At 38.8% G+C, this 27,895-nt stretch overlaps 1 protein-coding gene across 1 annotated transcript; it reads left to right on the top strand.

Moving 5' to 3' along the window:
* sema3ab (sema domain, immunoglobulin domain (Ig), short basic domain, secreted, (semaphorin) 3Ab) lies at positions 1-23,465 on the top strand. Its single transcript, XM_085359173.1, has 17 exons — positions 1-749; positions 8,984-9,144; positions 9,587-9,649; positions 11,539-11,658; positions 12,483-12,573; positions 13,351-13,470; positions 14,193-14,335; positions 15,476-15,590; positions 15,687-15,756; positions 15,873-16,017; positions 16,125-16,344; positions 16,470-16,561; positions 16,666-16,707; positions 17,144-17,301; positions 18,721-18,788; positions 19,508-19,653; positions 20,609-23,465. The coding sequence occupies exons 1-17, from the start codon at positions 632-634 to the stop codon at positions 21,134-21,136; spliced, it is 2,400 nt and encodes a 799-aa protein (XP_085215299.1). The 5' UTR covers positions 1-631; the 3' UTR covers positions 21,137-23,465.
* Positions 23,466-27,895: the final 4,430 nt, after the last annotated feature.

The raw sequence follows: 27,895 nt of genomic DNA, 5'->3' as shown, positions 1-27,895 counted from the left end.
TGTGCTGTGGGGACAGGGCAGAGCTGCGCTGAGTGGGGCTGAACTAGTTTAGAGGAGTCTTAGGTAGAGTGGCAGACAGGATCACAGTGGACAGGAAAAGAGAAAGCCACTAAAGATTATGATTATCCGGCAGACAGGCTTAACAGTTGAAACAAAGTGGAACTGTTTTTCTTTTTTTTAGCTAAAGGTAGCTGTAGAGGTAGATAATGCAGATGGCTGTTTTCACTGGGTTACATACTGGTCAGGTACCAGGGCAGAAAAGTATGGCAGTCATACCTGCTTGCTCTTCCTAGCATTTAGTGTGGGCCTACTTTGGTTAACTTTAGCATTGACTTATCGGTGTGGGAAGCTCACTTGCAGTAACACTGACCCATAACCCCCAACTCTGCTTTGCAGGTCTGAGCTGGACTCTAATTTTGTCTTTTGACCCCTGGAATAGGAAAGGGTTTTGGATCTGGCAGTGAACGAGACCTGCTGTGAATCAGCCTGGACTGACCCGTCAGCATTTTTTCACAATTATTGGAAAACAATTTTTTTCTTCTTCTTACCAGAACTTAAAGCAGATCTGAGACTTTCGGCACTGGAGTTTGGTATTTAAAGGACTCTCTGGCCCCTATAGCCCCCCAGGATCATGGGCTTTTTCTGGGGCAGCATTATGCTGCTGTGTGGGGTGGCTTTGCTCAATACGGGGGGCAGCGGAGCCCAGCAGACCAAGAACAACGTCCCCCGGCTAAAACTCTCCTATAAAGGTGCGTTTGTGAGTTTTTATTGTCTTCAAATGTTATTATTTTAAGTGATTTGCCCTTAAATTTTTTGTCTGAGGTAGATCTTATGTCTTAGACTCTTACCTCCTTCTTACGCAGGTTCCAATCCTTTCAGCACGTATAGTGTGCTGGTCAAGCGACTGAAAAAAGGCAGTGTCTATAGAAAGTTTCAGTAACTGTGAGTCCCTAGATGTCTGTATGAGGCTTTAGTTATGATTACTTCTGAAAATGCTATATATATATATAAATTAAACAACAAGTACATAAATTCTTTACAAGGTTGTAAACTTTATGACTTATCAGGTTTAGGCTCTGGCTTTAAGAGGGTTGTGCATATTTGTTTTATATGGTTTCAGTCTTTTTACAGACCTGCATTCATACTATTTGGAGTTTTTTATATCCAATTATGTTTAATTTACCTGTAGCCGGGAAACTCTGGTGTTGTCATGGAAAGCTTTTGCACCATTAAAAATATTTCTGTCTTGACTCAGTAATCAGCTGAGACTAACAAATAGGAATGAGTATAAAACATATTATATGATATAAATCCAGCGAAGAAAACAGTTTAATAAAATTAGGTAAGGTAACTTTGCCAGCTTGTTAGTAAAAGTCCACAAGTCTAATGCACATGCATAAATGAACTGGTTATTAGAGAATGCATTCTTTCTTTCTGCCTCTCTGTCCTTGTTTTGATCAACTGCTGTTGTCAGTTTTGAAATAAAAGTAGTGCCAGATATGGGCTCCCCTGCAACTGAGCTTCATCTATCCTTCTCTTGCTTCCTTTTTTCCTAAATGTCATTTTTCCACTCAATTCTCTCCTGCATGGCAATTATACTAAGGATGAATGGTGCAGGTCTGTTTCAGCAGATGGCTCTCCCAAAGAGAAATGTTTCTCGCTCAGCACTGGGGGATCCATAATTATACACACAAGTATGCACATACATAAACACACACACATGCACACACATGCAACGATGCTCGCACACTTGCGCACATAAATGCATGACCATCTGTAGATAGCAAATGATACCTGTGAGGGTATCAGTCATTTAAAACCGCATGCTGTCAGACTGGTGTAACACGCCCATGTGGCGATATCTCTATTTCAAGTTAGATCCTCAGGTAGCAGTCTGGCAAGCTTGTTTTTTGCAGTCACCTCTATAATTATTATTTCTATTAGTACTAATTTGGATTTTGCACCTCTCCCATATGAGGAGTCAGTGCTTCATTTTTTGTATTTAGTGCTTAGCATGCACTTAATAATAGGAGAGTGAGCAGGTATCATTTTCATGCTTGCACTGTGGTTGAAACATTGCTCCTGTAATACTGCAGAAAAAATTTTAACATTATCCACTGTAGGTCCCATTAGGCAAGTGACATGGGATTATTGAATTATGAATAATGTATGCCATAATATAAATTATGTATTACCCCTGTGTAGGTGAAGTACATTTACTCGTGGAGGAAATCAGATTGTTCACTGTGGTGATTAAAGAGCAGTACCTGCCTAAACAGTCTGAGAAGTTGTCCAGTCCTGAGGAAGCAGTGTCAGATCAGTGAGATACTGCTCTGTGAGGTGAAGAAAACCTGACCCCTACAGGTCTCCGGGAACAAGGGGTGAATCTGTTTATGGTCAAATTAGATGCATCTGATTATGCAGGTCTCACATTGGCACGTGTTTTGGGATTTCTTGCAGACTTCATTCATTTGAATGTAGAATGAAAGTTTTATCTTGGAATGGTGTAGCTATACAGCAGCTTGGCCCACCACAGTATGAACCCCCCAGTGGACAAAGTTAATTACTCTGAGACACACCTACCAATTCCTACCACCCACCCCCACCCCAAGACACACACACACACACACACAGACACACACATATACACATTGCTGAAACTTCCAACAGATCTTTAAAAGCAAGGGTTCAGGGGCACAAGGGCAATGGAGCAGGGGAAAGATAACAGTGGTACCCCATGGCTACCTAAACATGAGCTGAGGTCCAACTGTATCAACAACTAAGTGACTAGTTGATGATGAAGAAGTAGGAGTAGAAGGCCATGGACCTACAGTGCTGGCAACACCATAAAGCACCATGAATGTTTTACATATGTTATACTTTGGCATGAATTGATGTTAGATCGATTCACACCCTCTGGGTAAATGGGCCCTTTAGGGATTAAACATATGGCTCTCAAGTTTATGGGTCACAAGCAGCAGAGCACATGTTGTTTACTGTCCAGGGAAAGAAAAAAAGAAGGTACTTGAGTTTTATAGAATGTGGGTGTTCTGCCAAAAGTACTCTTTTTTTTTTTCCCCCGACCTGTCCACCCCTTTCTTTAGCTGAGCCAACGGCTTGAACAAAAGCACATACACATATCTGCAGCCACACGTACAGGCAAATGCATTCAGAGGAGCACAACAAAGTCCTGCTTTGGATAGCAAGACAGAAAAGGAGCAAAGAACTGAAAAATGATGCTACACTAGAAACCATTTAGTTTCACTAACCACAAAATATCTCTTCAGCATTCATACTTCATCTGTTTTTTTCAAATGGTGTTTTTCTTGTTTTCACTGTGGTGTGACTTTTAATCAGAGTTGGAGAATGGAGAAGTTCTCCTAAAGGCCTTTAATCCATAAGCATGTTAAGAATCTTCGGAGTGGAGTTGGGTTTCTTGGGGTGTGTACAATATAAACTCTGACTGGCCTTGAATGGCCATGGAAGGTATCCCATACATTCAGTTGAATGTTCTCAGTATTCTGTTCTAACTGGATTTGGATGATTTATTCTGCAGTGTTCATTTAGCTTAATCTATATCTGAAAGATTAACTTGGAAGATGTCTGCTTGCAAAATTTCCTGTGTCTACTGACTTACATGTGTCTGTAGTGAGATATAGAGCTACAAAGTAACTACCATCTTAAAAGGGTGTGGAATTATCAGTATGAACATGGAGGGTCTGAAGTTGCTCATATTTTAGTAATTTGGGGTCCTTTTATTTCTAAATTGTAAATACAGAAAACATGCAGAAAACTCAAATTGGATGACCAAGACAAGCCATTCGTTCAGTTTACTGGGCATGTGTTGAAAGTCTCAGAAACCAAAATGGACTAAGAGAAAGAGGAAGAGCTTGGGTTTTAGTATTCCAGTGATATGAAGGGAGTCACAGAATCAGTTTAGTGGCTGCTAATTCTGTTTAATCAATATTTCTGGATGCAGTTCCAAAACTAAATCATTTATCAGCTAGACCAGAGGTAAGCAACTCCAGGCCTCGAGTGCCGGTGTCCTGCAGGTTTTAGATTTCACCCTGTGTCAACACACCTGAATCAAATGATTAGTTCATTCCCAGGCCTCTGGAGAACTTCAAGACATGTTGGGCAGGTAATTTAGGCTACGTTCACACTGCAGGTCTTAATGCTCAATTCCGATTTTTTGATCAAATCCGTTTTTTTTGTCTGCTTGTTCACACTACAAATAAAATGCGACAGCAAACGCGCTCTAGTGTGAACCCTCAAAGCGGCCCGCATGCGCAAAAGAAGACGTCACACACAACGCACTCTGTTTAGACCCAGAGCAAACAATATTGTTTGACTGATGGCCCTTAATATAAAGACTTGTTTCGGACTTTACGTTTCCCAATTTTGCTTTAAGTTATAAAGTTATTTTGTTATTTACATGGCCTAATAATTAGCATTATTGCTGTTTTAGAGAGGAGCGGTGCTTCAAAGGATAGTTGCAGATTTCTGTCAGAATCTTCAGATTATACAGTACAAATAAAATTTTTACGTTTCTCCAACGTTGTCTTCCCAACAATTTCACTGGATGGCCAGGAAGTGTTCGCGATGTCTTCTCCGGCGCTGATAATTGGCGTCTGTGTTGTGACAGTGACGTAAAAGATAGATTTAATGCGACCTGACCATTTACACAGCAGTCGCTTTCTAAAACATCAGATATGTATCGGATTCAATACCACATACGAAAGTGACCCAGATCGGATTTGAAAATATCGGATTAAACTAAAATTATGTTCTTTTTTCTACAATATGCTACATTCTACAGAATTGCATTTGTTTTCATGTTTACTTGAATGTTTAAATTTAATTTTGCAAAGTTCTAACTACAAAAACAACATATTACTACATTTGATTTTGTTCAGCTCTGAAGAAATCAGTCTTGTCAAGTTTGATAAATAACTTCATTGGCAAAAAAAGAAAAAGTTCAAAACCATTTTTCTTTCAGCCAACAACAATAAAGCAAGACTAAGTGTCTGCCTTCATTTCTGTTTGACACTGAGCAAATTTCTTGACTGAAGCTGTGTTTTTTTACCCTTGGGCATAGGTGAATCAGTAACTGTATACACCTGGAGAGTGTATATGATATGTTGGGATTTGACAGTGTACAACAATACAACAAGTCGTGCGAGTAAGGAACATCAGTGAAGCTACTGAACCGGGGCCAAACATCAGTGCGTTATGCTGCCATGTGTGCGTTATTATTAAGAAGTGTATTTTTCTTAGGAAGCACTTAGATAACACTCTACGTGCCCTCCAGTTGAGAAAGATGGACAGAATGTAGGGTAAAAGAGTTTATTTTTATCAGTCTCACATGGGACTGTTGATTTTTCGCATCTATTCCATCTCTCGCTCTCCCTTTGTGTCTGTTACTTGCTTGCTTTCCAGTTCCCTAACTCATTCTTTTGCACTCCCCGTCCCTGACCCAGAAGAGAATAGTTAGTACATTTGTCTTTTACCAAGCAATGTTAAGGAAGAAAAAGAGAGAGCAGGAGGAAGTAGAAAACTGCTGGAGAAACAAGAATTTATTTTTATTTTTTTTAACTAATCTATCTGTCAGTTGTAACATAAAATCTCTAATAGGCCACACATTCTAAATAATTTCCCCCAGGGATCAATAAAGTATTCTGATTCTGATTCTCCTTTTTGCATGTCTGTCTCTTTCTCTCTGCTGTTCTATTGTTCTGCATCCAAACATTTTTTGTATAGCACAGTATCAAACTCTAAACAGGAAAGAATAAAAAAAAAAAAAAAAAAAAAAAAACAAGTGCCGTTTAATGTATACATAAATTTGACCTGAGGGGACACCAGTTCAGACATGTATAGGCTACTACCTCCGGTGTGGCTCGTAAACACATTTTTCTTTCCAATAACACACAGCACAGTATGCTCTATAAACATACATACACACACAGATCCACACACAATACCCACAGAGTATCTGTCTCTGGATGATTAGCTTTTAATAACTTAGCTGTAGTCTCTGTTGAATGGTCTGTTGCCATGGACACGACTCCCATAGACAATTTCCACAAACCAAAGATGTGTGCGTGTGGGTGTCTGTATGTATCTGGTGGGTGGATATTGTGATGCCATTCCCCTTGCTGTCAAACAGTGATGTGGTTTAGGGAAAAGTGAAGAGTAGTTTTCCTACTGCTACTGCTAATTATTAATGACAAATAACACAGACATCCTTTTGTGCTTTTTTACATTGAGAACGAGAATAAGTCTTCATCTTCTGGTTTGACTTTGTCTTTGTCATCCCCCACACGAATGTGTCTACGGTACAGGTAAAAAAGGGTCAGAGGTAGCAGGCAGATGTTATTGTGCAGTGCAGAGTTTACAGTTGATCAGCTAATGGTTGCTCACCATGGTTACAGAGCGGGCTCGACTGTACTTTTTTATGACTTTAATCTTCTTTCCAACTGTGTTTATGAAATAAATGTCTAATATTTCAAAATAATATGTTCAATAAAATTCAACTAGATCAATCTTGCAACAGAAAACAAATGATTTACAAAGATATGTTTCACAAACTGCAACAAAAAGCATTTATTTAACAAATAATTATGACTGTAAGTTGAACACAGTGGTTTGTATTAAAGCTTTGTGTCATTTGGGTTTAGATTCAGTCGGTTATGCACCAGAAAATATCTGTTCTCTATAATTTAATGGAAACTCATGGGACTGTTAGATCAAGGTTAGATTTTTTTTAATAAGACTGTGGAGTGGGGAGTGGAGTGAAAGATTAGTTTATTATTATTTATGATTTTTCCAAATTTCTCACAGTTTGCATTAAGGAACAGGAAACAAACGAAATTACAGAGACAGCGATAATGACAGGGTGTCAGTCTATTTGTATTACCATCCAATGAGTACTGTTATTTGCATGTGTGTGCATGTGCGCGTCCATGTGTGTGTGTGTGAATTAGGCACATGTTTATAAAAATGCCATGATACATAAACCAAAATCACATAAGGACAAGTAAGTCTTCATGTAACAGGCAACTGGATTGTCTGTTTGTAGCATTTCTTTTTCACAGGTGTCTTTCAGCACCTTTTAATACTATTTTAAATTCTTCAAACCATTCGTCCATTCATTTTCTTCTACTTATCCAGCACGTGTTGGTGGATAGCCTATCCCAACTGGGGTACGGCCTGGACAGGTTTGTCGGTCAGTTTGTCAAACCAATCTATTTTTCCTGTGATGTAGATATTGTTGCCCCCCTATCAAGAGTATACCCATAAATCCACCCCTCCAAACCCCCTTAATGTCAGCCATCTGGCTTCTTCTGTGATACAAAATATTGATTGAATTTGCATTTAGGCAAATATCTCAGACATATACACATATGGTGATGTTTCCATTAAATTTAAACTTCATACTGTACGAACCCATGCAGCCTTGGACTAGGTGAATGGTAAATAATGTATAGATTCCATAGCACAATATTCATGACCATGTAGGTTTTAACCTAAAAAATCTTAATAAAATTAGAATTTATGATTGAGAAAAACACCCTAAAAGCATTTAGTGTAATGCCCTCTATTCTTTGATGTTTTTCTTCTCGTACCAGTTTCCCTCTAGCTTGTGTCTTCTCACTCTCTTGGGTTCTGACACACTTAAGAGAAGGGGCATTCTCCCTGCTAAAGCATTCATGAGAGTTTTTTGTTGTTTGCCTCACCGAGGATGAGAAAGCAAGAGAGAGTGAGAGAGGAAGGCACCATTTCTCCTCTGCTCCCATAACTCTCTGTCCTTTTGTGTAGGTGGTCAATGGGAGGGGGGCCATGGTGTGGTTGGACTTTGTTGGTGAGAACAAAATGTGAGAAGGAGAAAGAATTAATATGTGCATGTGTTTGTGTGTGTATCTACACAGATTACACAAAAGGTGTTACAATACTACAGTCATAGTGCCACCTTTAGAGGTCGTTACAGTAATTAGATCCTCAGTGTTTGTGTCAAGTCTGGCTTTCTGCTGGGAAACCAAATGTCGCTGCTAGACTTGGCAGACCATTGCGTTAAGGTCCAAAACGTGAGCTGTAGCCTGTAATAAAGTCTGCTAATAGTTTATGTGGTTTAGAGTAGTCTTGCAGTTTGGTTTATGAAATATTAGCAGAGTAATATGACATTATAAATGCTCCACAGTTTTCCACTCTGAGTGTACAAAGTTCTGCTTGGCTGCTTTGGTGAAGGTCACTTCTCAGCGCAGACTGTCTGATTATTGGCTCCCAGATTTGGCTTTACCTGCCGAGTTCAATTTGGCTTGGCAAAGGCTCTAAACCAGGGGTGCCCAATCCCGGTCCTCGAGAGCTACCGTCCTGCAGCTTTTAGATGCATCCCTACTCCAACACAGCTGAATCAAATGAATGGCTTGTTATCAGGCCTTTGCCAAACACAATGGCATGCTGAAGAGGTAATCAAACCATTTGATTCAGCTGTGTTGGAGTAGGGATGCATCTAAAAGCTGCAGGACGGTAGCTCTCGAGGACCGGGATTGGGCAGCCCTGCTCTAAACTATCTGTCAGCTAGGCCAAGCTGTATAGTCTCTAGTTATGAGAGCAATTTGTGAAGGAAAAGGGGAAGCAATAACATTTATGTAAAAAATCAAAACATATAAAGAAGTGAAAAAAAGGGGTTGATAAAAATGGAAACAGCATTCTTAGGTGATACAAGCACAAACAACTCAATATCATTTGATTAAATTGGCTCAGTGTAGCTGTGGGGAATAGAGGTATAGCAGCAAGATTTTAAGATATGGAAAGACATGCAAGTGGTCAAGCAAAAAGATACTGAAAATGTAATAGAATTTCAGAAAAATATACTGATCTGGAGAATTAGATTTGACTTTCATGCAACACAAATCCACAAACCCTTTATTTCGATGAATATTTTATGCTGATTCCTGCTTTTCTTTCCATTTTTTCTTTGCAGACATGTTGGAGTCTAACAACCTTGTGACATTTGAAGGCCTACCCAACAGCTCGGCTTACCACACCTTCCTGTTGGATGAGGAGAAAGGAAGACTAGTAGTTGGAGCCAAGGACCACATCTTCTCTTTTAATCTTCTCAATATCAGCAAAGAGTTTGCACAGGTAGCTGAAGCCTATAATTTATAGACTGCATGACTGGTTTCATGCATTCTGCGACAGACTCCATGTGTGTTTGCTGTTTCTGACCGACTTATTACCTCGCTCGTATCCGTGCATCTCCATCCAGAGTGCCAGGCAGGGGCGCAGGTGTCTTGGGAATCTCTTTTCTGTTCCTACCGAAAAGTGCCTCATGAATATTTCAGAGCAGGGCTGTTGCACACGATCACACACTGTGCCAGGCATGTAAGCTGCTCTCTGCACACCTGGATGAATAATAGAATAAACCAAAACAAAGTGGATAACAAATCGCAATGTGACCCCTTCAACTCTCATATATACACATCCATGCACACAAGCTGTTCCTCTTTCGACTGACTCTGTAAAATTGATTTTGTGTGGGGGTAATTCTTTTCTAACATGTGCAGGAACTGTGTTTATGTTGCAGATCCCTTGGCCAGCTTCTTCCACCAGAAGAGATGAATGCAAGTGGGCAGGAAAAGATCTCTCGGTAAGAGCTAAAACCATCCACCTTTTAAGTGGGTGTCAGCAGTTTGCCCCTCTACTCCCACTAATTTTTTCAAATGTCTTTGTTCTCTCATACGATGAAAAATGTGCAGTTCTGCAGGTCTCAAAGCAAATCACCCTTGGAGTTACACTGGGGTTATATGAGCTTTTTTTATATGGCATTTTAATCATAGATTATATGAGATTTTTTTCTTTTTTTCAGTTTGTTTATAGCAGTTTGTTGACAATATGTTATATGGACAACTCAAAGACTCGCTATAGATCTGATAATAATCTCAGAGCCATATTTGAGACCATAATAATTTCTCTCCTCCTTAAAAGATCTGTTTTAGCCTATAAAAACGTACTTTTAGGTATAACATTTCTTTGTTATTAATAACTACCGGTACTTCCATATATTCAGGGATCACAGACAGTAGTGTTCCAGTGTTATTGGGCTTTGTTTTTCCTCTGTTTCTGCTTTAATATTTGACAGACTAACCTCAAGGGAGGCCTTTGAAGCTGAAAGACTACTAATTTGCCAAATTTAAATAAGACAAACTAGTGTCACCCAATCCCATTACATTACTAATATAATTTCTGTGGGACTGTTTTTTTTAAACTAGCACATACAAAACCACAGAAACAATACATTAAATCACATTATTCATATATTGAAACCTACAGTAGCATAGTTGTGGATAAAACACAACATTTCATAATTTTAGATTATAGAGTTCTCTGGATGAAAATACTTTCTAAAATTTTGCTCCCAACTAAAGCTGGTCTTAAACAAATCCAAGTTGTTCTGGCATTTACATTTTTTTTTTTTTTTTTAACTCTGTACATCTTTCAGAGCTTTGGCAAGTCAAAAATCACATTTCTCTATGTCTGGCCAAGTGCAGTTTTAGAATAGCTTTTGTGATGTGGTGAAACTTTGTGCCCCTGCTCTCTGTAAGCTATGTTATGAATTTTATCTCTAAATGGGCCCTGAAGCAAAAGGCTGGAATGTAAAATCATGGAAATGCTGGATGTGTATCAGCTGTACCTGTGATCATCAGCCCTTCTGTGTGGCTGATTTGAAGTGTACTAAAGTCTTTTGTGTTATTTTATTCTATAAACATTATGTCATGGATATATAGGGTATCCTGAGGGGTGGTCTCTGTGTTATATAGTTGGAGGAGAGTAAGAATTAATGGGAGATGAAGAGTCTGTTCACTAATCTTATTTAATGCAATCAAAACAAACAAGATGAAACGGAGAGTCAATGAGAAGCAGGAAGGTCTGATATGTGTGACAGACAAGTACAAGTTAAAAAGCACAAGTGTTACGAGTTTATCACAGCAAATGTCAGGTCAGTCAGGGTCATAGCAAAACAGTGCTGCTTCCTGCTCGTGACCTAGTATAACCAGATAACTTAGTCATGCATAATTTGTGGCAGTATTCTATTTTTTTACATTTTCTGTTGTGAAAATGTGGTGACACATTCAGCTTTATTTGAGGTCAGGCTCGCTCAGGCATGTGCTGCAAGAACACGAGGAAATGTGGCATATGGCTGCAGAGCAATGCAATATTTCATATACAGTTGTGCAACACAACAACACACACACACTGTTTTCTTCGACTTTTGAGTTCAGTATGTAATAAAAAAAAACAGAATCAGATGACAGTGTTTAGTGGGCTCTTAATTTTATTTCCAGATTTATTACTCGGCACACTGGTAGGGTTTATGGGTCACTCTCTCGGGAAATACAGCAGATTACTTTAAGCTTTGCTCTGTTTTTGTCTCCAGTCTTTTTTATGCAGGCACTGGATTTTTCTGAATGACACTCTGTTCTGAATGACACTTTAAAAAAATAATAATTTTACTGTTTTCTGTCTTTGCTACATCAGAGAGAATGCTCAAATTTTGTGAAGGTGCTGCAGCCATTCAACCAGACCCATGTCTATGTGTGTGGGACAGGAGCCTTCCACCCTGTGTGCTCCTACCTGGACGTGGGCAAGAAATCAGAGGTACAGGCACACTCTACACCTCCATTGAAGTTTCCAATTTCAATTTCTATCAAACACATAATCCCTTAGAATATAAAAGCTGAGTTTCCTGACATATCAAGTATAAGTATTTAAAGCTCTCAGTGGCCATGAGGGTTAGAGAATTGTCTTTCTAACAGATGATTATATAAGTGCATAAAAAGTGGTTTTCATTCAGCAAAATGAGGTGGAAACGCAGGGTTTCATAGTCTGACGAATTTCCAGTGCATCAGTCTAATGCGCGCTCTTTTCTCCTCCAAATGTCACTGAGTCTGACTGATGTGAATTTCCAATTCATTAAACAGCTATTTACAGATAATTAGATGCAGGAAATCCATCTATCTCGTGTGTAGAAATCATGAACAAAATATGAAATTCCTCTGTAGGGCGTCCTTTGGTGTCACAGAGTTAGAGAGAAATGAAATTTATTGTTTTAATACTTGTTCTGTAAAAATTTCAAAATGCTTCACTATTTTAAACTGAACCTATTTTACATAATGACTAACATTGATATTATATATTATATCTACAGTCTCTAACATTATCACACAAGTATTTGTCAAAAACAACTTTTGCATCGTGTCGCAATATTTCCAAAATAGTTTGGACTAAAAAACAAAAAAAACAAACAAAACATAAATACTATCCTGTGGTCTCTCTAGCTTTGCCGTTCTGGAAGTTGTGAAATGCTGACAGCAAAATGACTTTCCCAGAAAACTTTCACTTAAATGGAAACTACTTTTTCCAAAAGCTGATACTTGATGATATACTGAAGGTTCTGTGCTTGTCTGTTCAACTATGTACAGGACAGTGTTTTCAGACTTGAGCCCCACGTGGAAAATGGGCGTGGGAAGAGTCCCTATGATCCCAAGCTGCTCACTGCATCCATGCTAATTGGTGAGTTTAAGAGCGGATACCCTGCGCTGTCTGTCTGTGTGTGTTAGAGTGAGGTCATATAAAAACAAGTAAGTTAAGATACACCCACTGGTTTGCTCTGTCATTGCAGCAGATATATAGGGTGCAAAGTAAAAGCAAATAACAGAACACAGGCATTCTTCTCATTCATTATAAGTGGACCAGCTTTGTATTTAAGCACTGGGAACCCCTCATTGGCACGATTGTAAACTTCTTTTCACCGTGACTATACATCATTTAAGTAGTGGGTGTGGGGTCAGTGACACTTTATTGAGTTTTTTCTTTGCATAGAATCTCATTTTTTTGGCAAGTGAACTATGTGAGCATGCCTTTTCTCTCTTACTCCAATCATTGCCAGTCACATTGCGTTACATCTGAGTGTTTAACCTAGCAGATGGCCATTTTCCAGCCCATCACCCCTAATCCCTGCTCCCTTTTCTCTTTCCTTTCTCACCAGCTTTATTATGTACTCGTCCTATCTCACACCTCTGTCCTGTCCCTCCTCCTCTGACCTATTCATTCATCCTTCTCTCTCCTCCCTTCTTAGCCCTGCCTACGGTGTTAATGTCAATTTCACACTCCTGATGTTCATCACATCTGTCACTGTCTGTTTTCTCTCAGGACTCCAAGTTTATCTATACTGCCAAGCCCCTGTACAATCCCTCAGTTTTATGCCTTCATCATTGGGGAAAAATCCCTAAAGATTGTTTACTCATCTGACATTACTAAGCTAACTCAGTTTATTCCTCTTAATCTCAGATGGAGAACTGTATGCAGGAACATCAGCTGATTTCATGGGGCGGGACTTTGCCATCTTTCGCACTCTTGGAAAGCATCACCCAATCAGAACAGAGCAGCATGACTCCCGATGGTTAAATGGTGAGAGAGATGAGGAAAATCCCTTCTGATTATACAGTACTTTTCTTGTTTTTAATTTTGCAAGCTGACTCTTTGATCCCAGTTGTGTTTTTGTTTGAGCTCAGCTTCCAATAGATATGATCAGAGTTCGTCACTGATCTCCTCGTGGACATGGATCTCAATGTATCATCACCTGATTTACATTTATCACAGTTTGGTACTACAAAAAAAGGGGTTTGACCTTAAAACAACTTTAAATTAAACTACCCTGAGTGCTAATATATAAGAAAAATATAGAAAAATATACAAGAAATACCTATAATAACCGGAACTATCATCTCTGTTGATGGAATGGCATACCTCAAGTTTTCAAATGTAGGTTTTACTTACTGTTTTTCACCAGTTAATATTATTCCAATTCATCATATTCTGCTTCAGCTAAGGTGCTGCAGCTTGTCTGCTCATGGCTCAAAATATTGCAGTCCAGACAAAGAACGAGAAGCACATAATTCATTTAGCTGGCCCGTCTCCAGTGGAGTTGTGAAATTTAATATTAAGTGTTGTTATTGCCTTTCAGGCTCTATAGAGGGAAGTCCCTGAGTACATGTCTGCTATTTCACAGCATCTTTAAACTCTCACACAGTATCTAGCACTTGGTTTAAAACTAGATACAGAGCAGTTTTTTCCAGATTAAGAAACACAAAAACTAACATTGACTTTGTGTGTGTCTTTGTCGCTTGCAGATCCTAGGTTTTTAGGCATTCATCTTATTTCAGAGAGTGACAACCCAGAAGATGACAAAATCTACCTGTTCTTCAGAGAAAATGCTATAGACGGAGAGCATACTGGAAAGGCCACACATGCTCGCGTCGGACAGCTCTGCAAAGTACGCACGCACACAGAGGACATGCAGGATGGCCTTTACAAAGGAAAATCCCAATATACACAATAGCAGAGAGACAAAGGCACACACACGTTCACACCAGCATTATGTGAAATAGCTCCTGTATCTGGAAAAAACACTTGACGGGTGTCTGAGTGGCTTTCATAATGGTAGCTTTCAGGAGCTGTTATCTGTGATTATTTTTAGCCTGGAGAAGAGTGGGCTTTGTTTTGCGTGGTACAACTGCCCCGGAAGACAGAAACCTGAGAGAAATGTCAAATGTCGCCAGAACCTGAGAGGCAAACACACCATCAATGGCAGCACTGTTATCCTAATGCCAAGCTTTGGCACTTATTGGGCCTTTAGCTCCAGGGGATGGTTATGTTAAAGAACTGGCCTCGTATCAAATTTCACAGCCTAAATCCATTTCTTATTCATTTAGCAGGAATTCAGTAAGCTTACTGCAGATCAGTGAGCGATGTCAGCCTCAAACCCCTGTTTAGCTGCACATCATGCCTCCTTCATGACTGCCTGATTATCTAGAATGTCAAGAATCTGCTATCTTCAACACAAGACAAGCCATCCATTATGTAAAATGGGGTATTAACTCCAGCATATGCATGTCTTGGATACACTATAATTTACTGCCATAAATCAACACAAAGTGAAATCCATTTTTATGAGCCAGAGCTTTGTGCGTCTGTGTTTTTGTGCTATGTTCATGAAGACAAACACTACCCTGTAAGGCACAGAGATGCATATTATTAAGAAGTGCACTGGAACAAACAGTTCAATATGTGCTGTCCTCTTTTTGTACAGCATCTAGAATTGCATTATTCACAAAAATATATATAAAAATATACATATAAATATAGAAATACATTTTAAAAACCCAAACATGGATGCTTATTAGACTTGTTTAATATGTTATAGAATTTTTTTGGTAGTTTATTTTGTACAGAGAGTTTACTGTGCATTCACTGAATAAAAAATAGGAAATAGAGAGACTAAATATGATAATAATAATAATAATAACATGAATGCTAGTATTGTGTCTTTAGTATGCTTTAAACAGTGTTAAAAAAGTGAAAATGACAGTATCACTAAGCATAGACAATAAAAAAATTTTGCCATGTCCAACAGAATGACCTGGGAGGTCACAGGAGTCTGGTAAATAAATGGACAACCTTCTTGAAAGCTCGACTTATTTGCTCTGTGCCCGGGAATAATGGAATAGACACACACTTTGATGAATTACGTAAGTGATCGCTCCCAAACCTCCACATATTATTTCCTTAATTTGAAATATTTGCACAATGTCTTTTTACGTCTTGCCTTTTCTTTTGGCTTTCAGAGGATGTTTTTCTCATGAGCACAAAAGATCCCAAGAGCCCAGTTGTGTATGCAGTATTCACTACTTCCAGGTACTGTGGCTCATTTGAAGTAGTTAAATGGTTTTTAGTAGTTCATGTCCATTTAATACACGATTTGTAACTTCAAAATTACATGTGTTTTTCTGTCTCATTCTTTCTTCTATTAGCAACATCTTCAAAGGTTCAGCTGTGTGTATGTACAGCATGACAGACATCAGAAGAGTGTTCCTGGGTCCGTACGCCCACAGAGATGGGCCCAGCTATCAGTGGGTGCCCTTCCAGGGACGTGTTCCCTATCCACGACCTGGCACAGTGAGTACAATATCCTCTTTACAAGAGGATGTACTGAAGCTTGTGAGTTCTTGCTTCTTTACAACCAACAATGTAACAGACACTGTTACCTTTATTTGCCCCCACAGTGCCCGAGCAAGACATTTGGTGGATTTGACACAACAAAGGACCTCCCCGATGAAGTTGTGCAGTTTGCCAGAAGCCATCCAGCCATGTTCAACCCTGTCTACCCCATTAATAATCGACCAATCATAGTCAAAACAGATGTGGACTACCAGTTCACCCAGATAGTGGTGGACAAAGTCGAGGCAGAAGATGGCCTTTACGATGTTATGTTCATAGGCACAGGTAAAACAAATAAAAAGTATAAAGTTTATGTAATTTATAACTAAACATTATCATACTGTAGTAAGGAATCGCTTGGAACTACAAAGCAGTATTGACCTAAAATGTGTACTTTCATTATATCCTAGATGCGGGAACAATTCTGAAAGTGGTGTCCATCCCCAGAGGCTCCTGGCATGACTTAGAGGAAGTCCTATTAGAAGAAATGACCGTTTTCAGAGTAGGCTATTTTCCCATCACCCATATTATTTCGTTTTGGAGAATATCAAATCAGAAAGATCTGTTGTTTGTTTTTAATTATTTTTGTTTTATTATATTTTACAGGAGCCTGCAGCCATTACAGCTATGGAACTATCTACAAAACAGGTAGAGACTGCTTATGATTAAACTTTACACAGCTGTCATATTGTAGACATTCATAACAAACAAGTGACTCTTGTTTATATAAGTGTGTCTGAAAAACCGTCCTGAGAAAGCGTTCTCTTATTGGTGACACATCTTGCTTCAGGGTAAAAAGACAGAACAAAGACATGCTTGTCTGCGCAATTTAAACAACAGCATTTGATTGTTGGGTTTGTCGCAACAGTTGGGTTGTCAACTGAAATTGCAGGATGAGACAAAATGAGCAGGATAATTGATAATTGTAGTAAAATGTATCTATCTTTCTTTTCTTGCTTTACTGAGAAACAACATCTGAGACAAAAAGTAGTTAATGAAACCACACTGCCCACCCAGACTTAGTAGCTAAACTAAAGCTCCTAAGACATAAAATAACAAATATTTGAAATTTTTCTGTTTACAGCAACAACTCTACCTGGGTTCAGACATCGGGGTCTCGCAGATGCCTCTGCATCGTTGTGAGGTTTATGGGAAGGCTTGTGCTGAATGCTGCTTGGCAAGAGACCCTTATTGTGCATGGGATGGCACAGAATGCTCCAGATACTTTCCCATGGCTAAGAGGTAGTGAATTTCACAGTCATACTTAACATGTTGCCAGTGTGTTGAAGCTGCTTGAGATCTTTTACGTTGCAGCTAATCAGATCTGTAAGACACAGAGCAAGTTTAGGTTTGCCTACAATGTCCTGGACTGGTACTTTTATAGCACTTTTGTACTCTAACTGGGAGCTCAAAGTGCTTTTTACTAGCCTCATCCACCCAATCACACACACTCTTTTCCATACTTAAGAGCTTTGTTTAACATTTACATACACAGTCACATGTAGGCATCAGGGGCACTCGGGGTTCAGTATCTGGTCCAAGGATGCTTCAATAGGCAGACTGGAGTGGCCAAGGAATCCATTCACGACCTTCCGATTGGTAAATGGCCTGCTTGACTTTCACCCCAATGGAAATGATGCTCCAACAGCACAATTCACATACAACATTTTATATATTGTCATGCATGTACATAAATACAGCATATTTTATTAGAGCAACTTGCTTTTTTAAAACACAAGTGTTGTCCTGTTAGGGTTTTAATCATGATTGTTTAATAAATTGTGTTGGTTAAATCTATGGTCTATACTTCTTTGAGGTAAAACTTGATTATGTGAATAGACTGAGGACATAGCCGCAATTCAGCACTAGAGCTAGGGTGCACTTTTAGTGCAGGCTTTGCGTATTTGCCAAAATCCCCTGAAGGTACAGGATCCTGTTTCTAGCACAAAACTAGAAATATAAACTGCCTCATGTGTTGACTGCAAATGAGAGCCAGTGTCAGTGATGTCTGGAGGCTGCCTGGGTGAACCAGGGGTGAGGTAGGTTCGGTGGTGGTTTGGTTATGCTGTAGTAGACGTGGACTGATTGATGTGCGCTTGTGTGGTTGTGCTTTTTGTGCAGCCGCCCACTCATAGCTTCATGGGGCTTATTGATTTAAATGCTAGCTCCATCCTGTGTTATATTCGACTCTAATATTTTTTAAACACCAATATAAAAACTTTGAGTTGGAACATGAGGAAACAAAGGTGAATTATTTTTCCGTTTGCTTTGGTGTCTCCATAGTTGCTTAAATTGTTGTTGGTTGAAATATTCTCATGGTAATGCTTGACAGTAAACATGAAACTCTATCTCTTTTCCATGTGAAACCGACAGAGATGACAGGCTAGAAAGATTTATTAATTTGAATTCCTGTGTCACACACCCTATAATTAAAGCTTTCCTGGTAAGCTTTAAGCTGAATGATGCTTATTTGTTTGTGTTGGCCACCAGTACAGCTGCAAATCTCTGCAAATCTCATTCAGATGCACACACACACATACAAAGTGACTGAACACCTATTTTCTTTAGCACACCCATGCAATCATTGCTTCTTTTGACCTGGGAAAATGTTTATATATATATGTGTGTGTATAAAAAAATTTTGTCTGTGTGTTTTTGCAGGAGAACAAGGAGGCAAGATATCAGGAATGGAGACCCACTCACACAGTGCTCAGATCTGCAACACCATGGTATTTTTTTCGATATATGTACATGTTTTATATCATTCAATTAAGATTTTATGTTGTAATGTAGACAATAACATTTCAATATCCAAAAGAATGTGCTAAAACAAATTATAATCAGATTTAAATGACACTGGCCTTTCCTGACCTGCTCAAAAAGGGTGGAGAAGATAGTAGAGTTGAATGTGTGTGGTGTCGTATCTACGTCTTTTATGTGTTTTCTGGTGGTTTAAAGATTAAGGTCAGTTGACGTGAAGCTTGTAATTAACACATTAAAGAATCCTCCAAGTCTGCTTTCTGTTGCCAAACCCTTCAGTCTAATGCACTGTAATTGTACTTAGTCCAAAAGCAGGACTGGTCTACTATACTTACTCACTATCTTAATTATACATCTCTTTCTTTAATTGAAATAGACAAAAGAAGAAAATGTTAGCAAAAGCTTCCAAGTTGACAAGGTTTAACCAGACACTACAAAAAAAACCTTAATAAAAATTGTGGCGTATATATTTAATTGTATGTACAACCCAGATATTGACTAGTAAATGTCATTGTTGTTGTTGCTGCCTCTTTATATGCTGTTTGTGACTGAGCATGATGAGAAAGGAGAACATTTTGTGAATGTCAGTAACTGAATAACCTTCAGTTAATATTTCTAACTTATTGTCTGTAAATAAATCACATAGCCAAATCCTGCAATACCTAAACAAAATTCATTTCTTTCCCAGATGAGTTAAGTGGGCAGTCAACCCTCCAGGATAAAACTGTGTACGGTGTGGAGAACAGCAGCACTTTCCTGGAGTGTAGTCCAAAGTCCCAGAGAGCTACGACATACTGGCAGTATCAATCCACAACGGATGACCACAAACAAGAGGTGGGCTTCATCACAGCACACATAATGTGTTTCATTTCAGAAAAATAGATTCAGACTGCATCTGGATCAGTTTGACTCGGATACAGTCTGTCTTGATAGAAAGTAAATAAAGAAAAGAAAGAGACACTGCGTTAGGTAACACATAATACAGGTGACAAAAAAAACCCCAATAAAACAACCAGACTAAGTATCTAAGTACTCAGTAAAGTACTGAACTACCATATGCTGTCAAATCAGTGCTGGTATTCCTTGGCTACTGGAACGTTAAAGGGATGGAACATCCTTCTCTTAAAATGTATTTGGTGTTTTGATGTTAACTCTACTTACCATATAGTCACTGTATAGTAAAGGACTCATTCCTTTTCATCACAGATGATTTCTCAAATCTATACTCCATGTGCATTTTCCCCAAAACCTATTATACTGTAAAAAACAAACCAAAAAAACCCCAAAAACTGATGCAGGTATTGACCGTTTTGCAAATACTTTGCACCTACAGAAATGCTTTATGGTTATCAAAAAATCTACTGCAATTTCTGACTGAGGCTCCAGCCCTCCATGTCGTAGTAACTAATTATTTTCCAAAATCACTTACATTGTATCTACATCTATTTGATATCTTGATACAAATTCAGAATCAACTGGGCCTGCTCAGCATTTTAATACATACTGCCAAACTAGACCATTGTTGAATGTTAATTGCATAATTGCAATCATGCAGTGCACCGGTGTAGAAGTACCTGTATCTGTTATATTTCTTATTATCTCAGGTTGTCCTTGAATCACATACCTGTCGCCTACCTTTTTTTTTTTTTTTTATTAATCAAATACTATAGTTGATTTTTTGGACAGTATAATATGATAATAGATTTCAGATTCTGAATGCATTTTTTCTGTCTTTTTTCTCTTTGTCCTTCACTCTGCCTCTCTCATCACTGATTCTTTCACTCTTTAGATTAAATCAGAGGAGCGCTTTATCCACACCGAGCAGGGCCTCCTGATTCGCGCACTTAACAAGAAGGATTCAGGCATTTATCTGTGCCAGGCAGTGGAACATGGCTTCATGCAGACAGTTCTAAAAGTTAACTTAGAGGTCATTGACACGGAGCGTCTGGAAGATCTTCTGCATCGTGATGAAGAAGCAGCTAGTGCCCCTGCCCATGAATTTTCCTCTTCTAGAGAAACTCCCAATCAAAGGCTGTGGTACAGGGACTTCCTCTCTTTGGTCAATCACCCAACTCTAAATAGTGTGGACGAGTTCTGCGAGCAAGTTTGGAAACGGGAGAGGAAGCACAAGAGGCAAAAATCTCACTTGGTACAGAAAGTGCAACTACATCAGCAACAGCAGCAGAAGACTGCGACGAGTCCTCGCAACCACATGCATGCTCAAGGGCTGGCAGCCAAGTGGAAACACCTGCAAGAGAGGCAAAAGGGTCGCAACCGCAGGACCCATGAACTGGAGAGGGCTCCCCGCAGTGTGTGACTTACAAACCTTGACTGTTAGCACAGACTTTTAACCACACTCAGTTCTCATTCAGTAAACTCATCCTGTTTTTATCCTCTGTTCTGAGACACAGATTTCTTCCACAAAGAATGGAAACCTCAAAAAGTAGATACTACCCTGAAGTGTCAGCTGGAGTGTTCTGTGCGTGGGAAGCCATGTTTACAGTTCACCAGTATGGAGGACTGCAGGAATCAGGATGTTGTATCACGCAAGACCATTGGAGCATGTTATCGTAGTTGGCTCATGCGGTCTGAATACTGCAGAGTGACATATCCACCCTAAAGACTCTAGTGGAGGTGGATCTGACAGTGGCAGTTACATGGTATGCTTTTAACTGTCAGTGCAGATAAACACCCGATAATTTCTGCTGCAGAAATACAAAACAAAAGTAGCTGAGATTATACGAATAAAGTCTTGAAAATTAAAAGACTCATCATCAACAACAACAACAACATGAAGTTCATCAAAAGGACACGATGCCCGATCACTGCAAGAAATCCAGAGGAGCATTTATCATTCATTAAAAAAAAAAAAAACTAATTAAGTAACTAAAATGTGTAAATACTGTATTCTGTAACATCTGCTCATCTGAAAGGGAATGCTTGTAGTTATCAAGTTGCTTCATGTTGCTTTCCCGTGTAGAAATTTATTTTTAAAAAAATATCTGTCAAAAGCTGTTGTAAACAAGGAGGTTTTGTACATGTCTGTGTCCTACCCCTAGATAATCTTCCAAAACAAAGACTTGTTCTGTTGTTGTTTTTTTTTGTAGTTATCAGATTCCTTCTAGCCTCAACATTTAAAGTTAAGTGTCAGTTCACAGTATATGGATGGCTGCCAACTCTATCGTTTCAGTATGCCAAATCTCATTCTGAGTTCTTCCATATTTATTTAATTATACCTTGTGTACACTTTGTCTCCTTTACTTGTGTATTTATTGATAAACAGTTCTGTACATTGTGTGTTTCCTTTTTTTCATGTGCAGGAGGCTTCCTGGAGGTTAATATTTGGTTTGATTAAGTTGATTTGCAGGACCAATCTAATCAAATAACTGTATTGTCTGCAGTAGAACTAGAAGTACAGTATCACAAGTTTTGTTCAGTGTCAAATGCATTACATATCAAATGTACTGAGCAATAAGCCAGTATCTATACTTTTATTTTTCCCTTTTATTGACTCATATCCATATTCTTCACAGAGCAGTGACAGTCTTTTTTCTGAATATGATGTTAAACGATATCCACGCAAACACAAACCTGGAATGTAGCTGTGAACACCATGTAAATATAAATACTATGGTATATGTTTGAGAAATATGACAGTATGTGCTAGTGCATGTCAGTGCTATTGTAGTGTTGCTGTTTTACTATGGCATTGATAACCAGTCTGATGTTGTAGAGTTCAATTGTTTGCTTATCTAGTGGACGGTAGTTATTATTCGAAAGCTGTACATACTATTTCTGTTAGGACTCTAAATTGTATACTTGATATAAAACAAGAACTAAACATAATCTCTATGGATTGAAATGGCCACAGACCAGTGAACAACAGTAACCAGTTCAACTCTGCAGCACATTAGTATGCCAGATAACATTGTGTGTTTGTGAGCTTCATCTGCTTTTGGAAGCCAAGACAGAGGAAGATGAGAAACAGCTGGGGCCAGCCTCAAGAAATGTGAGGCTCACAAATCAAGTTAAACACCAGTTGTGAATGTGCATATATGATAAGATCATGATTATAAAGAGAAAATGTGGGGGACCTGTAGTGCACATGGAGTGGCTCTGAGGAAATGAAGTGCTGCTCTTGCTGCTTTTTGGCATGATGATGGTGATGCTGATGTATTCTACTGATCTAATAAATGTCTTTTCATAAAATGCTAGCTTCATTAAATCTGTTTTAATATACTATGCCCTGCTGCTTGCATGGTATAGCGAGCTCGTGTAGTGTAGATGATCGGATTAGATCTTGAAATACCTTTTTGGTACATCTGCATAGTAATGAGGAAAACTTTTATTCCCTCATGTAACGTATCCTTAATATTGGGATTCATTTAATGGTGTGCTTGTCTTTTCTCTGTGCAGACAAGAACTGCTGTATGGTACATACAAAACTGACTAATTAATGATTTATAGCTGAAGTAATTAACATAAGAGATATTAAAAATCAATGTTGCTTAAAAAGACAGCCCAAGTGCCTCTTATGGTGTGTATTGAAAAAGTGAAGCTGTGTACTCTTGTGTGCCTCAGGCAGTAGAGTTACTGTAAGTTGATATTAAAACCTTGATGGGTGATGTGCTGTGAATAAAACATTAGACCCCTACAGTCTCTAACTGAAGCCTAGCTGTTGTATTTGCATGCCGACATGAGCTGCAAACATTTCAACTTGGACTCTCGACATATGCAATTCAGACAAAAATTATAAAAAGAAAAAAATGAGGAGGAGAAAAAACAAGTTGCCAAAACTCACCCATGGAGGGTGTGACAGCGTAGCCTGCCACAAAATATTAAGTGTGTTGTACTACCGCCCTCTGGTGGTTATTTTATCACAGCACATATTGTTTTATAAATGGAAAAAAATATCTCTTCTATATGATTGTAAAGCATTTACTGTAGTCATAAAGGTGTTTCTTATACATTTTTGGTCCTGAAGCTGCGTTTGGAAACACAGCAGACTTGTTTTATCACTTTTGAGCATCTGGTGACACCTTTGGCCTGAGGTCAAAGGTCGGTTGGTGTATGTCCCACCTGGGTTATGACCTTGACCTCTGCAGTCAATTCAGCTGAGGCCACGGAAGTTTCAAGCAGACACTTCAAAGGGAGTATTACTATGGCCTGTCTGCTGTATTTCATCTGGAAAATAAATACAGCATATGTATATATATGCTTTTGGACTGTGGAAAGAATATTAGTGCGTGTGTGTGTGTGTGTGTGTGCTATAAATGCTCTTACATTCTCTTTCAGTATTTCAATCACATTTGAACTTGTATTGTTCCATTTGGTCATGTTATCACAGATTCAGCAAAGGGATCAAGAAGCGCTTTCAAAAAAGGCCAAAGAGCCTTGATATAATTGCTTCTGCTATTGTAGTTATACAGCACGTGACTGCCCTCCAGTGGCTGATGAGAGACATCTTTCCACCATTCCAGTCCAGTGGAAAACAGAAACTCCCTCTGACTCGCAGCCAAGGCCATGGTTGAGTGAAAACACCCCTGACACTCACACAAAGGACTACTAAACTCAGTGGAAAAACTGACATAGAAGTGACAAAGTCAGAGAGCAAGAATAAAGAAAACAGAGAAGTTAAAAACTTTCTTGCTGCTGTTTTTACTGCACTGACGATGCTTTTGAACTTCAAAAGAATATTCCAGAGAAGAAATGCATATGTATTATAGAAATGAGATAGCAAGCTAGCTATAATCATGTATAATAGCTATAATCATCTGAAACGGATTTTTCCCATAAAAAACAGATTAGCAATCACCTGGCATACAGCTGAATGCACAGGTAAGAGCACATGTTGCAGAAAACATTATACTCTTTGTAAGACAGACATCAGAAAAGACAGACTGTATTCTCTTCTATCTGGACTCGTGGGAAAACTAAAATGCACCAGAGAGCGCTTATTTTGCACTTATTACAATCTGCTAGACTGATGCTTCACTACACCCAGCAGCTGGAGACATGTAAAAACTTGTATGGATCACAGGTGCTTTCCAGCTGGTCTGTTCTGGATCACTTCAAAATACAACACCTTGGTCTATCTGGAAAATTAACATTTCCAAAAGCAGAAGATTCAGTTAACTTAAGCATAAATGCATGCTTGTCAGTATTTGCAAATCATAAGCCTAACCACACAGAGGCTCCTTGCAATTTATTTTCAAAAACCGAACTGAATATAAGGCAAAGATATTCTGCATAGTTGGAATCTGTGGAGAGAGCCGCATTACCAAAGCATCAGTGCAGCCAAAACCACTCAACCACAGCATGTCTCACATTTACTCAACCAAATGATGGCCCCTGACAGTATCCTGCCTATTAGACAGGCTGCATCAGTTTGACATACCTCAGTTTTGTCACTTCAGTACAAGGTGCTCTCTGAGTGAGGTGATAATCTATTGCTTTCCCTCTGTTACTTATTTGTGGAGTCAAAGACTTTGTAACCCTACTGCTGGGAATAGCACACTTGGAAGTGAAAATGTGAGTGGGATGGTATTTTCCATAAATCTTCCGTTTGCAGGTTGGGTTGAGGGTGGGAAGTTACTAGATCATCGATGGATAGTGCTCTGTAACACGATCGGGTTTTTCTGTCACCATATAGAGTCTGCTTCTCTCGATGAGGATATGGGAGGGTGTTAGATTTTGTAAGCATGTAGGGACATATCCGTTGCCTGGGGTAAAATAGAGGACATAGTTTCTAGCTGTGACAGCTGTGGCAGCTTAGCAACAGTGGTGCCTGGTAGTGCTCTATAAAGTTGGCAGGAATCTTGGGGGCCTTTCTGCTATGAGTGACAGCTTGGCACAAAAAAATTAAACTGGAGATATGACAAGACCTTTAGCTCATTTCCTATGTGGAAAAGACCTGTTCTAATGTTGTAATTATGGTTATTGCACAGGATGCTCATTTTGGAGTCTGCTTACATCTATGGAACTCTTGAGAAACAGGCATCATGATCTTTCCATATATTGACCTTATATCACGGTGTTTATATACTGTTTATTTTAGCACATACATACCAAGTTACTATTTATACATAATAAGTGTTTAGGTTCATATACAGATATAACCTCAAAGCAAAATATACTTTAATTCATTTATATTCATCTATAAATAAAAGAAGCACGCATCATGCGGGTGTACAAACACAACAATCTATGCTAGCTAAGCTGCCATGACATAAAACAGATATTTTGAGATGTTTTATTGGTTTAGTAAATTTGAATGACATTGTAAGCAGTGGATTACCTTCATGATTTGGACGGCTCAAAAGCATAAAACTCAAATCAGACAACGGCTTACAAATAAAGTAAATAAAAGGAGAGTAATGTCTTTTTCATCCTTTAGCATCCACACTTGACTCATAAAGTAATCATCTAAACCTGCAATCACACAAGAATAACTGTCACTAGGGACGGTACATTATACTGAGCCTGTTTGTAAGCACGTTGCATGACATACAAACTCCAGCAAATCAGTGTATCTGTACTCTGTGTAATTCTGTGTAATGTAGTTCCAGACAGTGCTTTTATTGTTTTGAAATGGCATTACTGGCAAAAATGTTTGTGGGTATTATAGAGTTTGTACTGTTGCCAGTGTAAAAATGTGGTGTATTTTTAACAACAACAAAAAAGGGGTAAGAAAAAGAAGAAGAAAAATCTGCAGAGGCTTGAAAGGAAATGCTGTTAAGAAACACTAGAAACTGAAAAAAGTTAATGAAAATAAAAGCATGAAAGCTGAAGATGAGATAGGATTAGACAGTGGGGGAATGAGGCCCATAGCTTGACCTTAGCTGACCCTGAGATGGTTTGAGGGTGCGCCAAGGAGCAAGAGGTTAATTTATCCAGAGAAAAATGTATAGGTACCCTGCTATGTGTTTGACTGTTGCCTGGCTGCTCCCTTGCACACTTCTAATCTGTAACTGATTGAAGTGTGCATAAGCTAGCTTTAGCTCAAACGCCTGCAAAACATTATCCACAAGTGGGACGGTGGGTTCAGCGCTGTGTCATTCTGGCAAGAAACTTAAAAGGAGAATAAAAATATCTGTCTCTTCATAGGAAAGCAACTGAACCTGAAGAGAATATATCAGAAACATAACAGATCTTTGTTCTGAAGTGCACTCAAAAATATTCCAGCGCTTATTCCTCTCCCTGCATAACCCATCACTTAGTCAACACAAATAGCAACCTCAGGCATAATGTTATGCCTACTGTTCCGTGGAATATTTTCTCTTTTATGTTTAGTGGCTTTAATTGTCTTGCTTACATTTTTATTTTAGCCTGGAAAGGAGTTCACACAAGACTGTCAGTGATCAAATGTTGCTCCTTTATTAATGGCCAAACACTTTATTTTGGACTTTGTATGCAAAATTCACTCATGGTTGCATCAAGGTTTTAGTCATACATTTACCAGGAAAACTTAGGGATAAATTTTCCTTCACAGTTAAAAAATGAATTTTTGATCTTGTGCTGTGAAAAAAAATTAATCTTTGTGTTTTAACAAAAGTCTATATTTTATCTTGTTACCGCTGTCAAGTCATGCACAGGACAGAGTAAGACAATAGGCATGCCCTAGATGTGACTCACATTAAGCTCACATTCCTGAAGTCCATTAAACTGTTGGGCTGTTTTTTTGTATTATTTGAATTTATTGATTGTGTCAGAATCTGATGGGAAAACAAATTGTGGCATTTGACGGACGCTTCAAACGCAGGTGTGAACTTTGTGATGTTTTCTTGTCTAAATTTAACTGTTAGCTAAAGTTTTCATGTGGTGAACATGTGAAAATAACACTTCTGTTTTGTTCTGTTGCCACACTATCCAATTAGTGGTCAAGGGAAGAGATTTTTTCCACCACCTTATAGTTCATACTGGTTGTGTGAGATGATGCTGATGAGTGTACACTGGTGGCTCAAAATATGTGACCCATAACAAGTGTGTTTTGTTCCAGGAAAAGTGTTTGTCAGTTAACATAAAGTGCAGAAATGAGTGACTTTGAAAAGTCCGGTGTTTATCTCCTGTCCTCCTC

The sequence above is a fragment of the Diplotaxodon limnothrissa genome, linkage group LG7 (assembly GCF_057381915.1).
Source record: "Diplotaxodon limnothrissa isolate DT_005_m linkage group LG7, D_limnothrissa_male_GT1.1, whole genome shotgun sequence".
Lineage (NCBI taxonomy): Eukaryota > Metazoa > Chordata > Actinopteri > Cichliformes > Cichlidae > Diplotaxodon > Diplotaxodon limnothrissa.
Note: the sequence above shows the minus strand (reverse complement) of the source record. Positions and strands in the feature narration are given on the sequence as shown.

Coding starts and splice junctions, on each gene's coding strand:
- sema3ab (XM_085359173.1), top strand. CDS start 632: ATGGGCTTTTTCTGGGGCAGCATTATGCTGCTGTGTGGGGTGGCTTTG. Junction 13,471..14,192: donor TGACTCCCGATGGTTAAATG/GTGAGAGAGATG, acceptor TGTCGCTTGCAG/ATCCTAGGTTTTTAGGCATT. Junction 15,757..15,872: donor GCAGTATTCACTACTTCCAG/GTACTGTGGCTC, acceptor TTCTTCTATTAG/CAACATCTTCAAAGGTTCAG.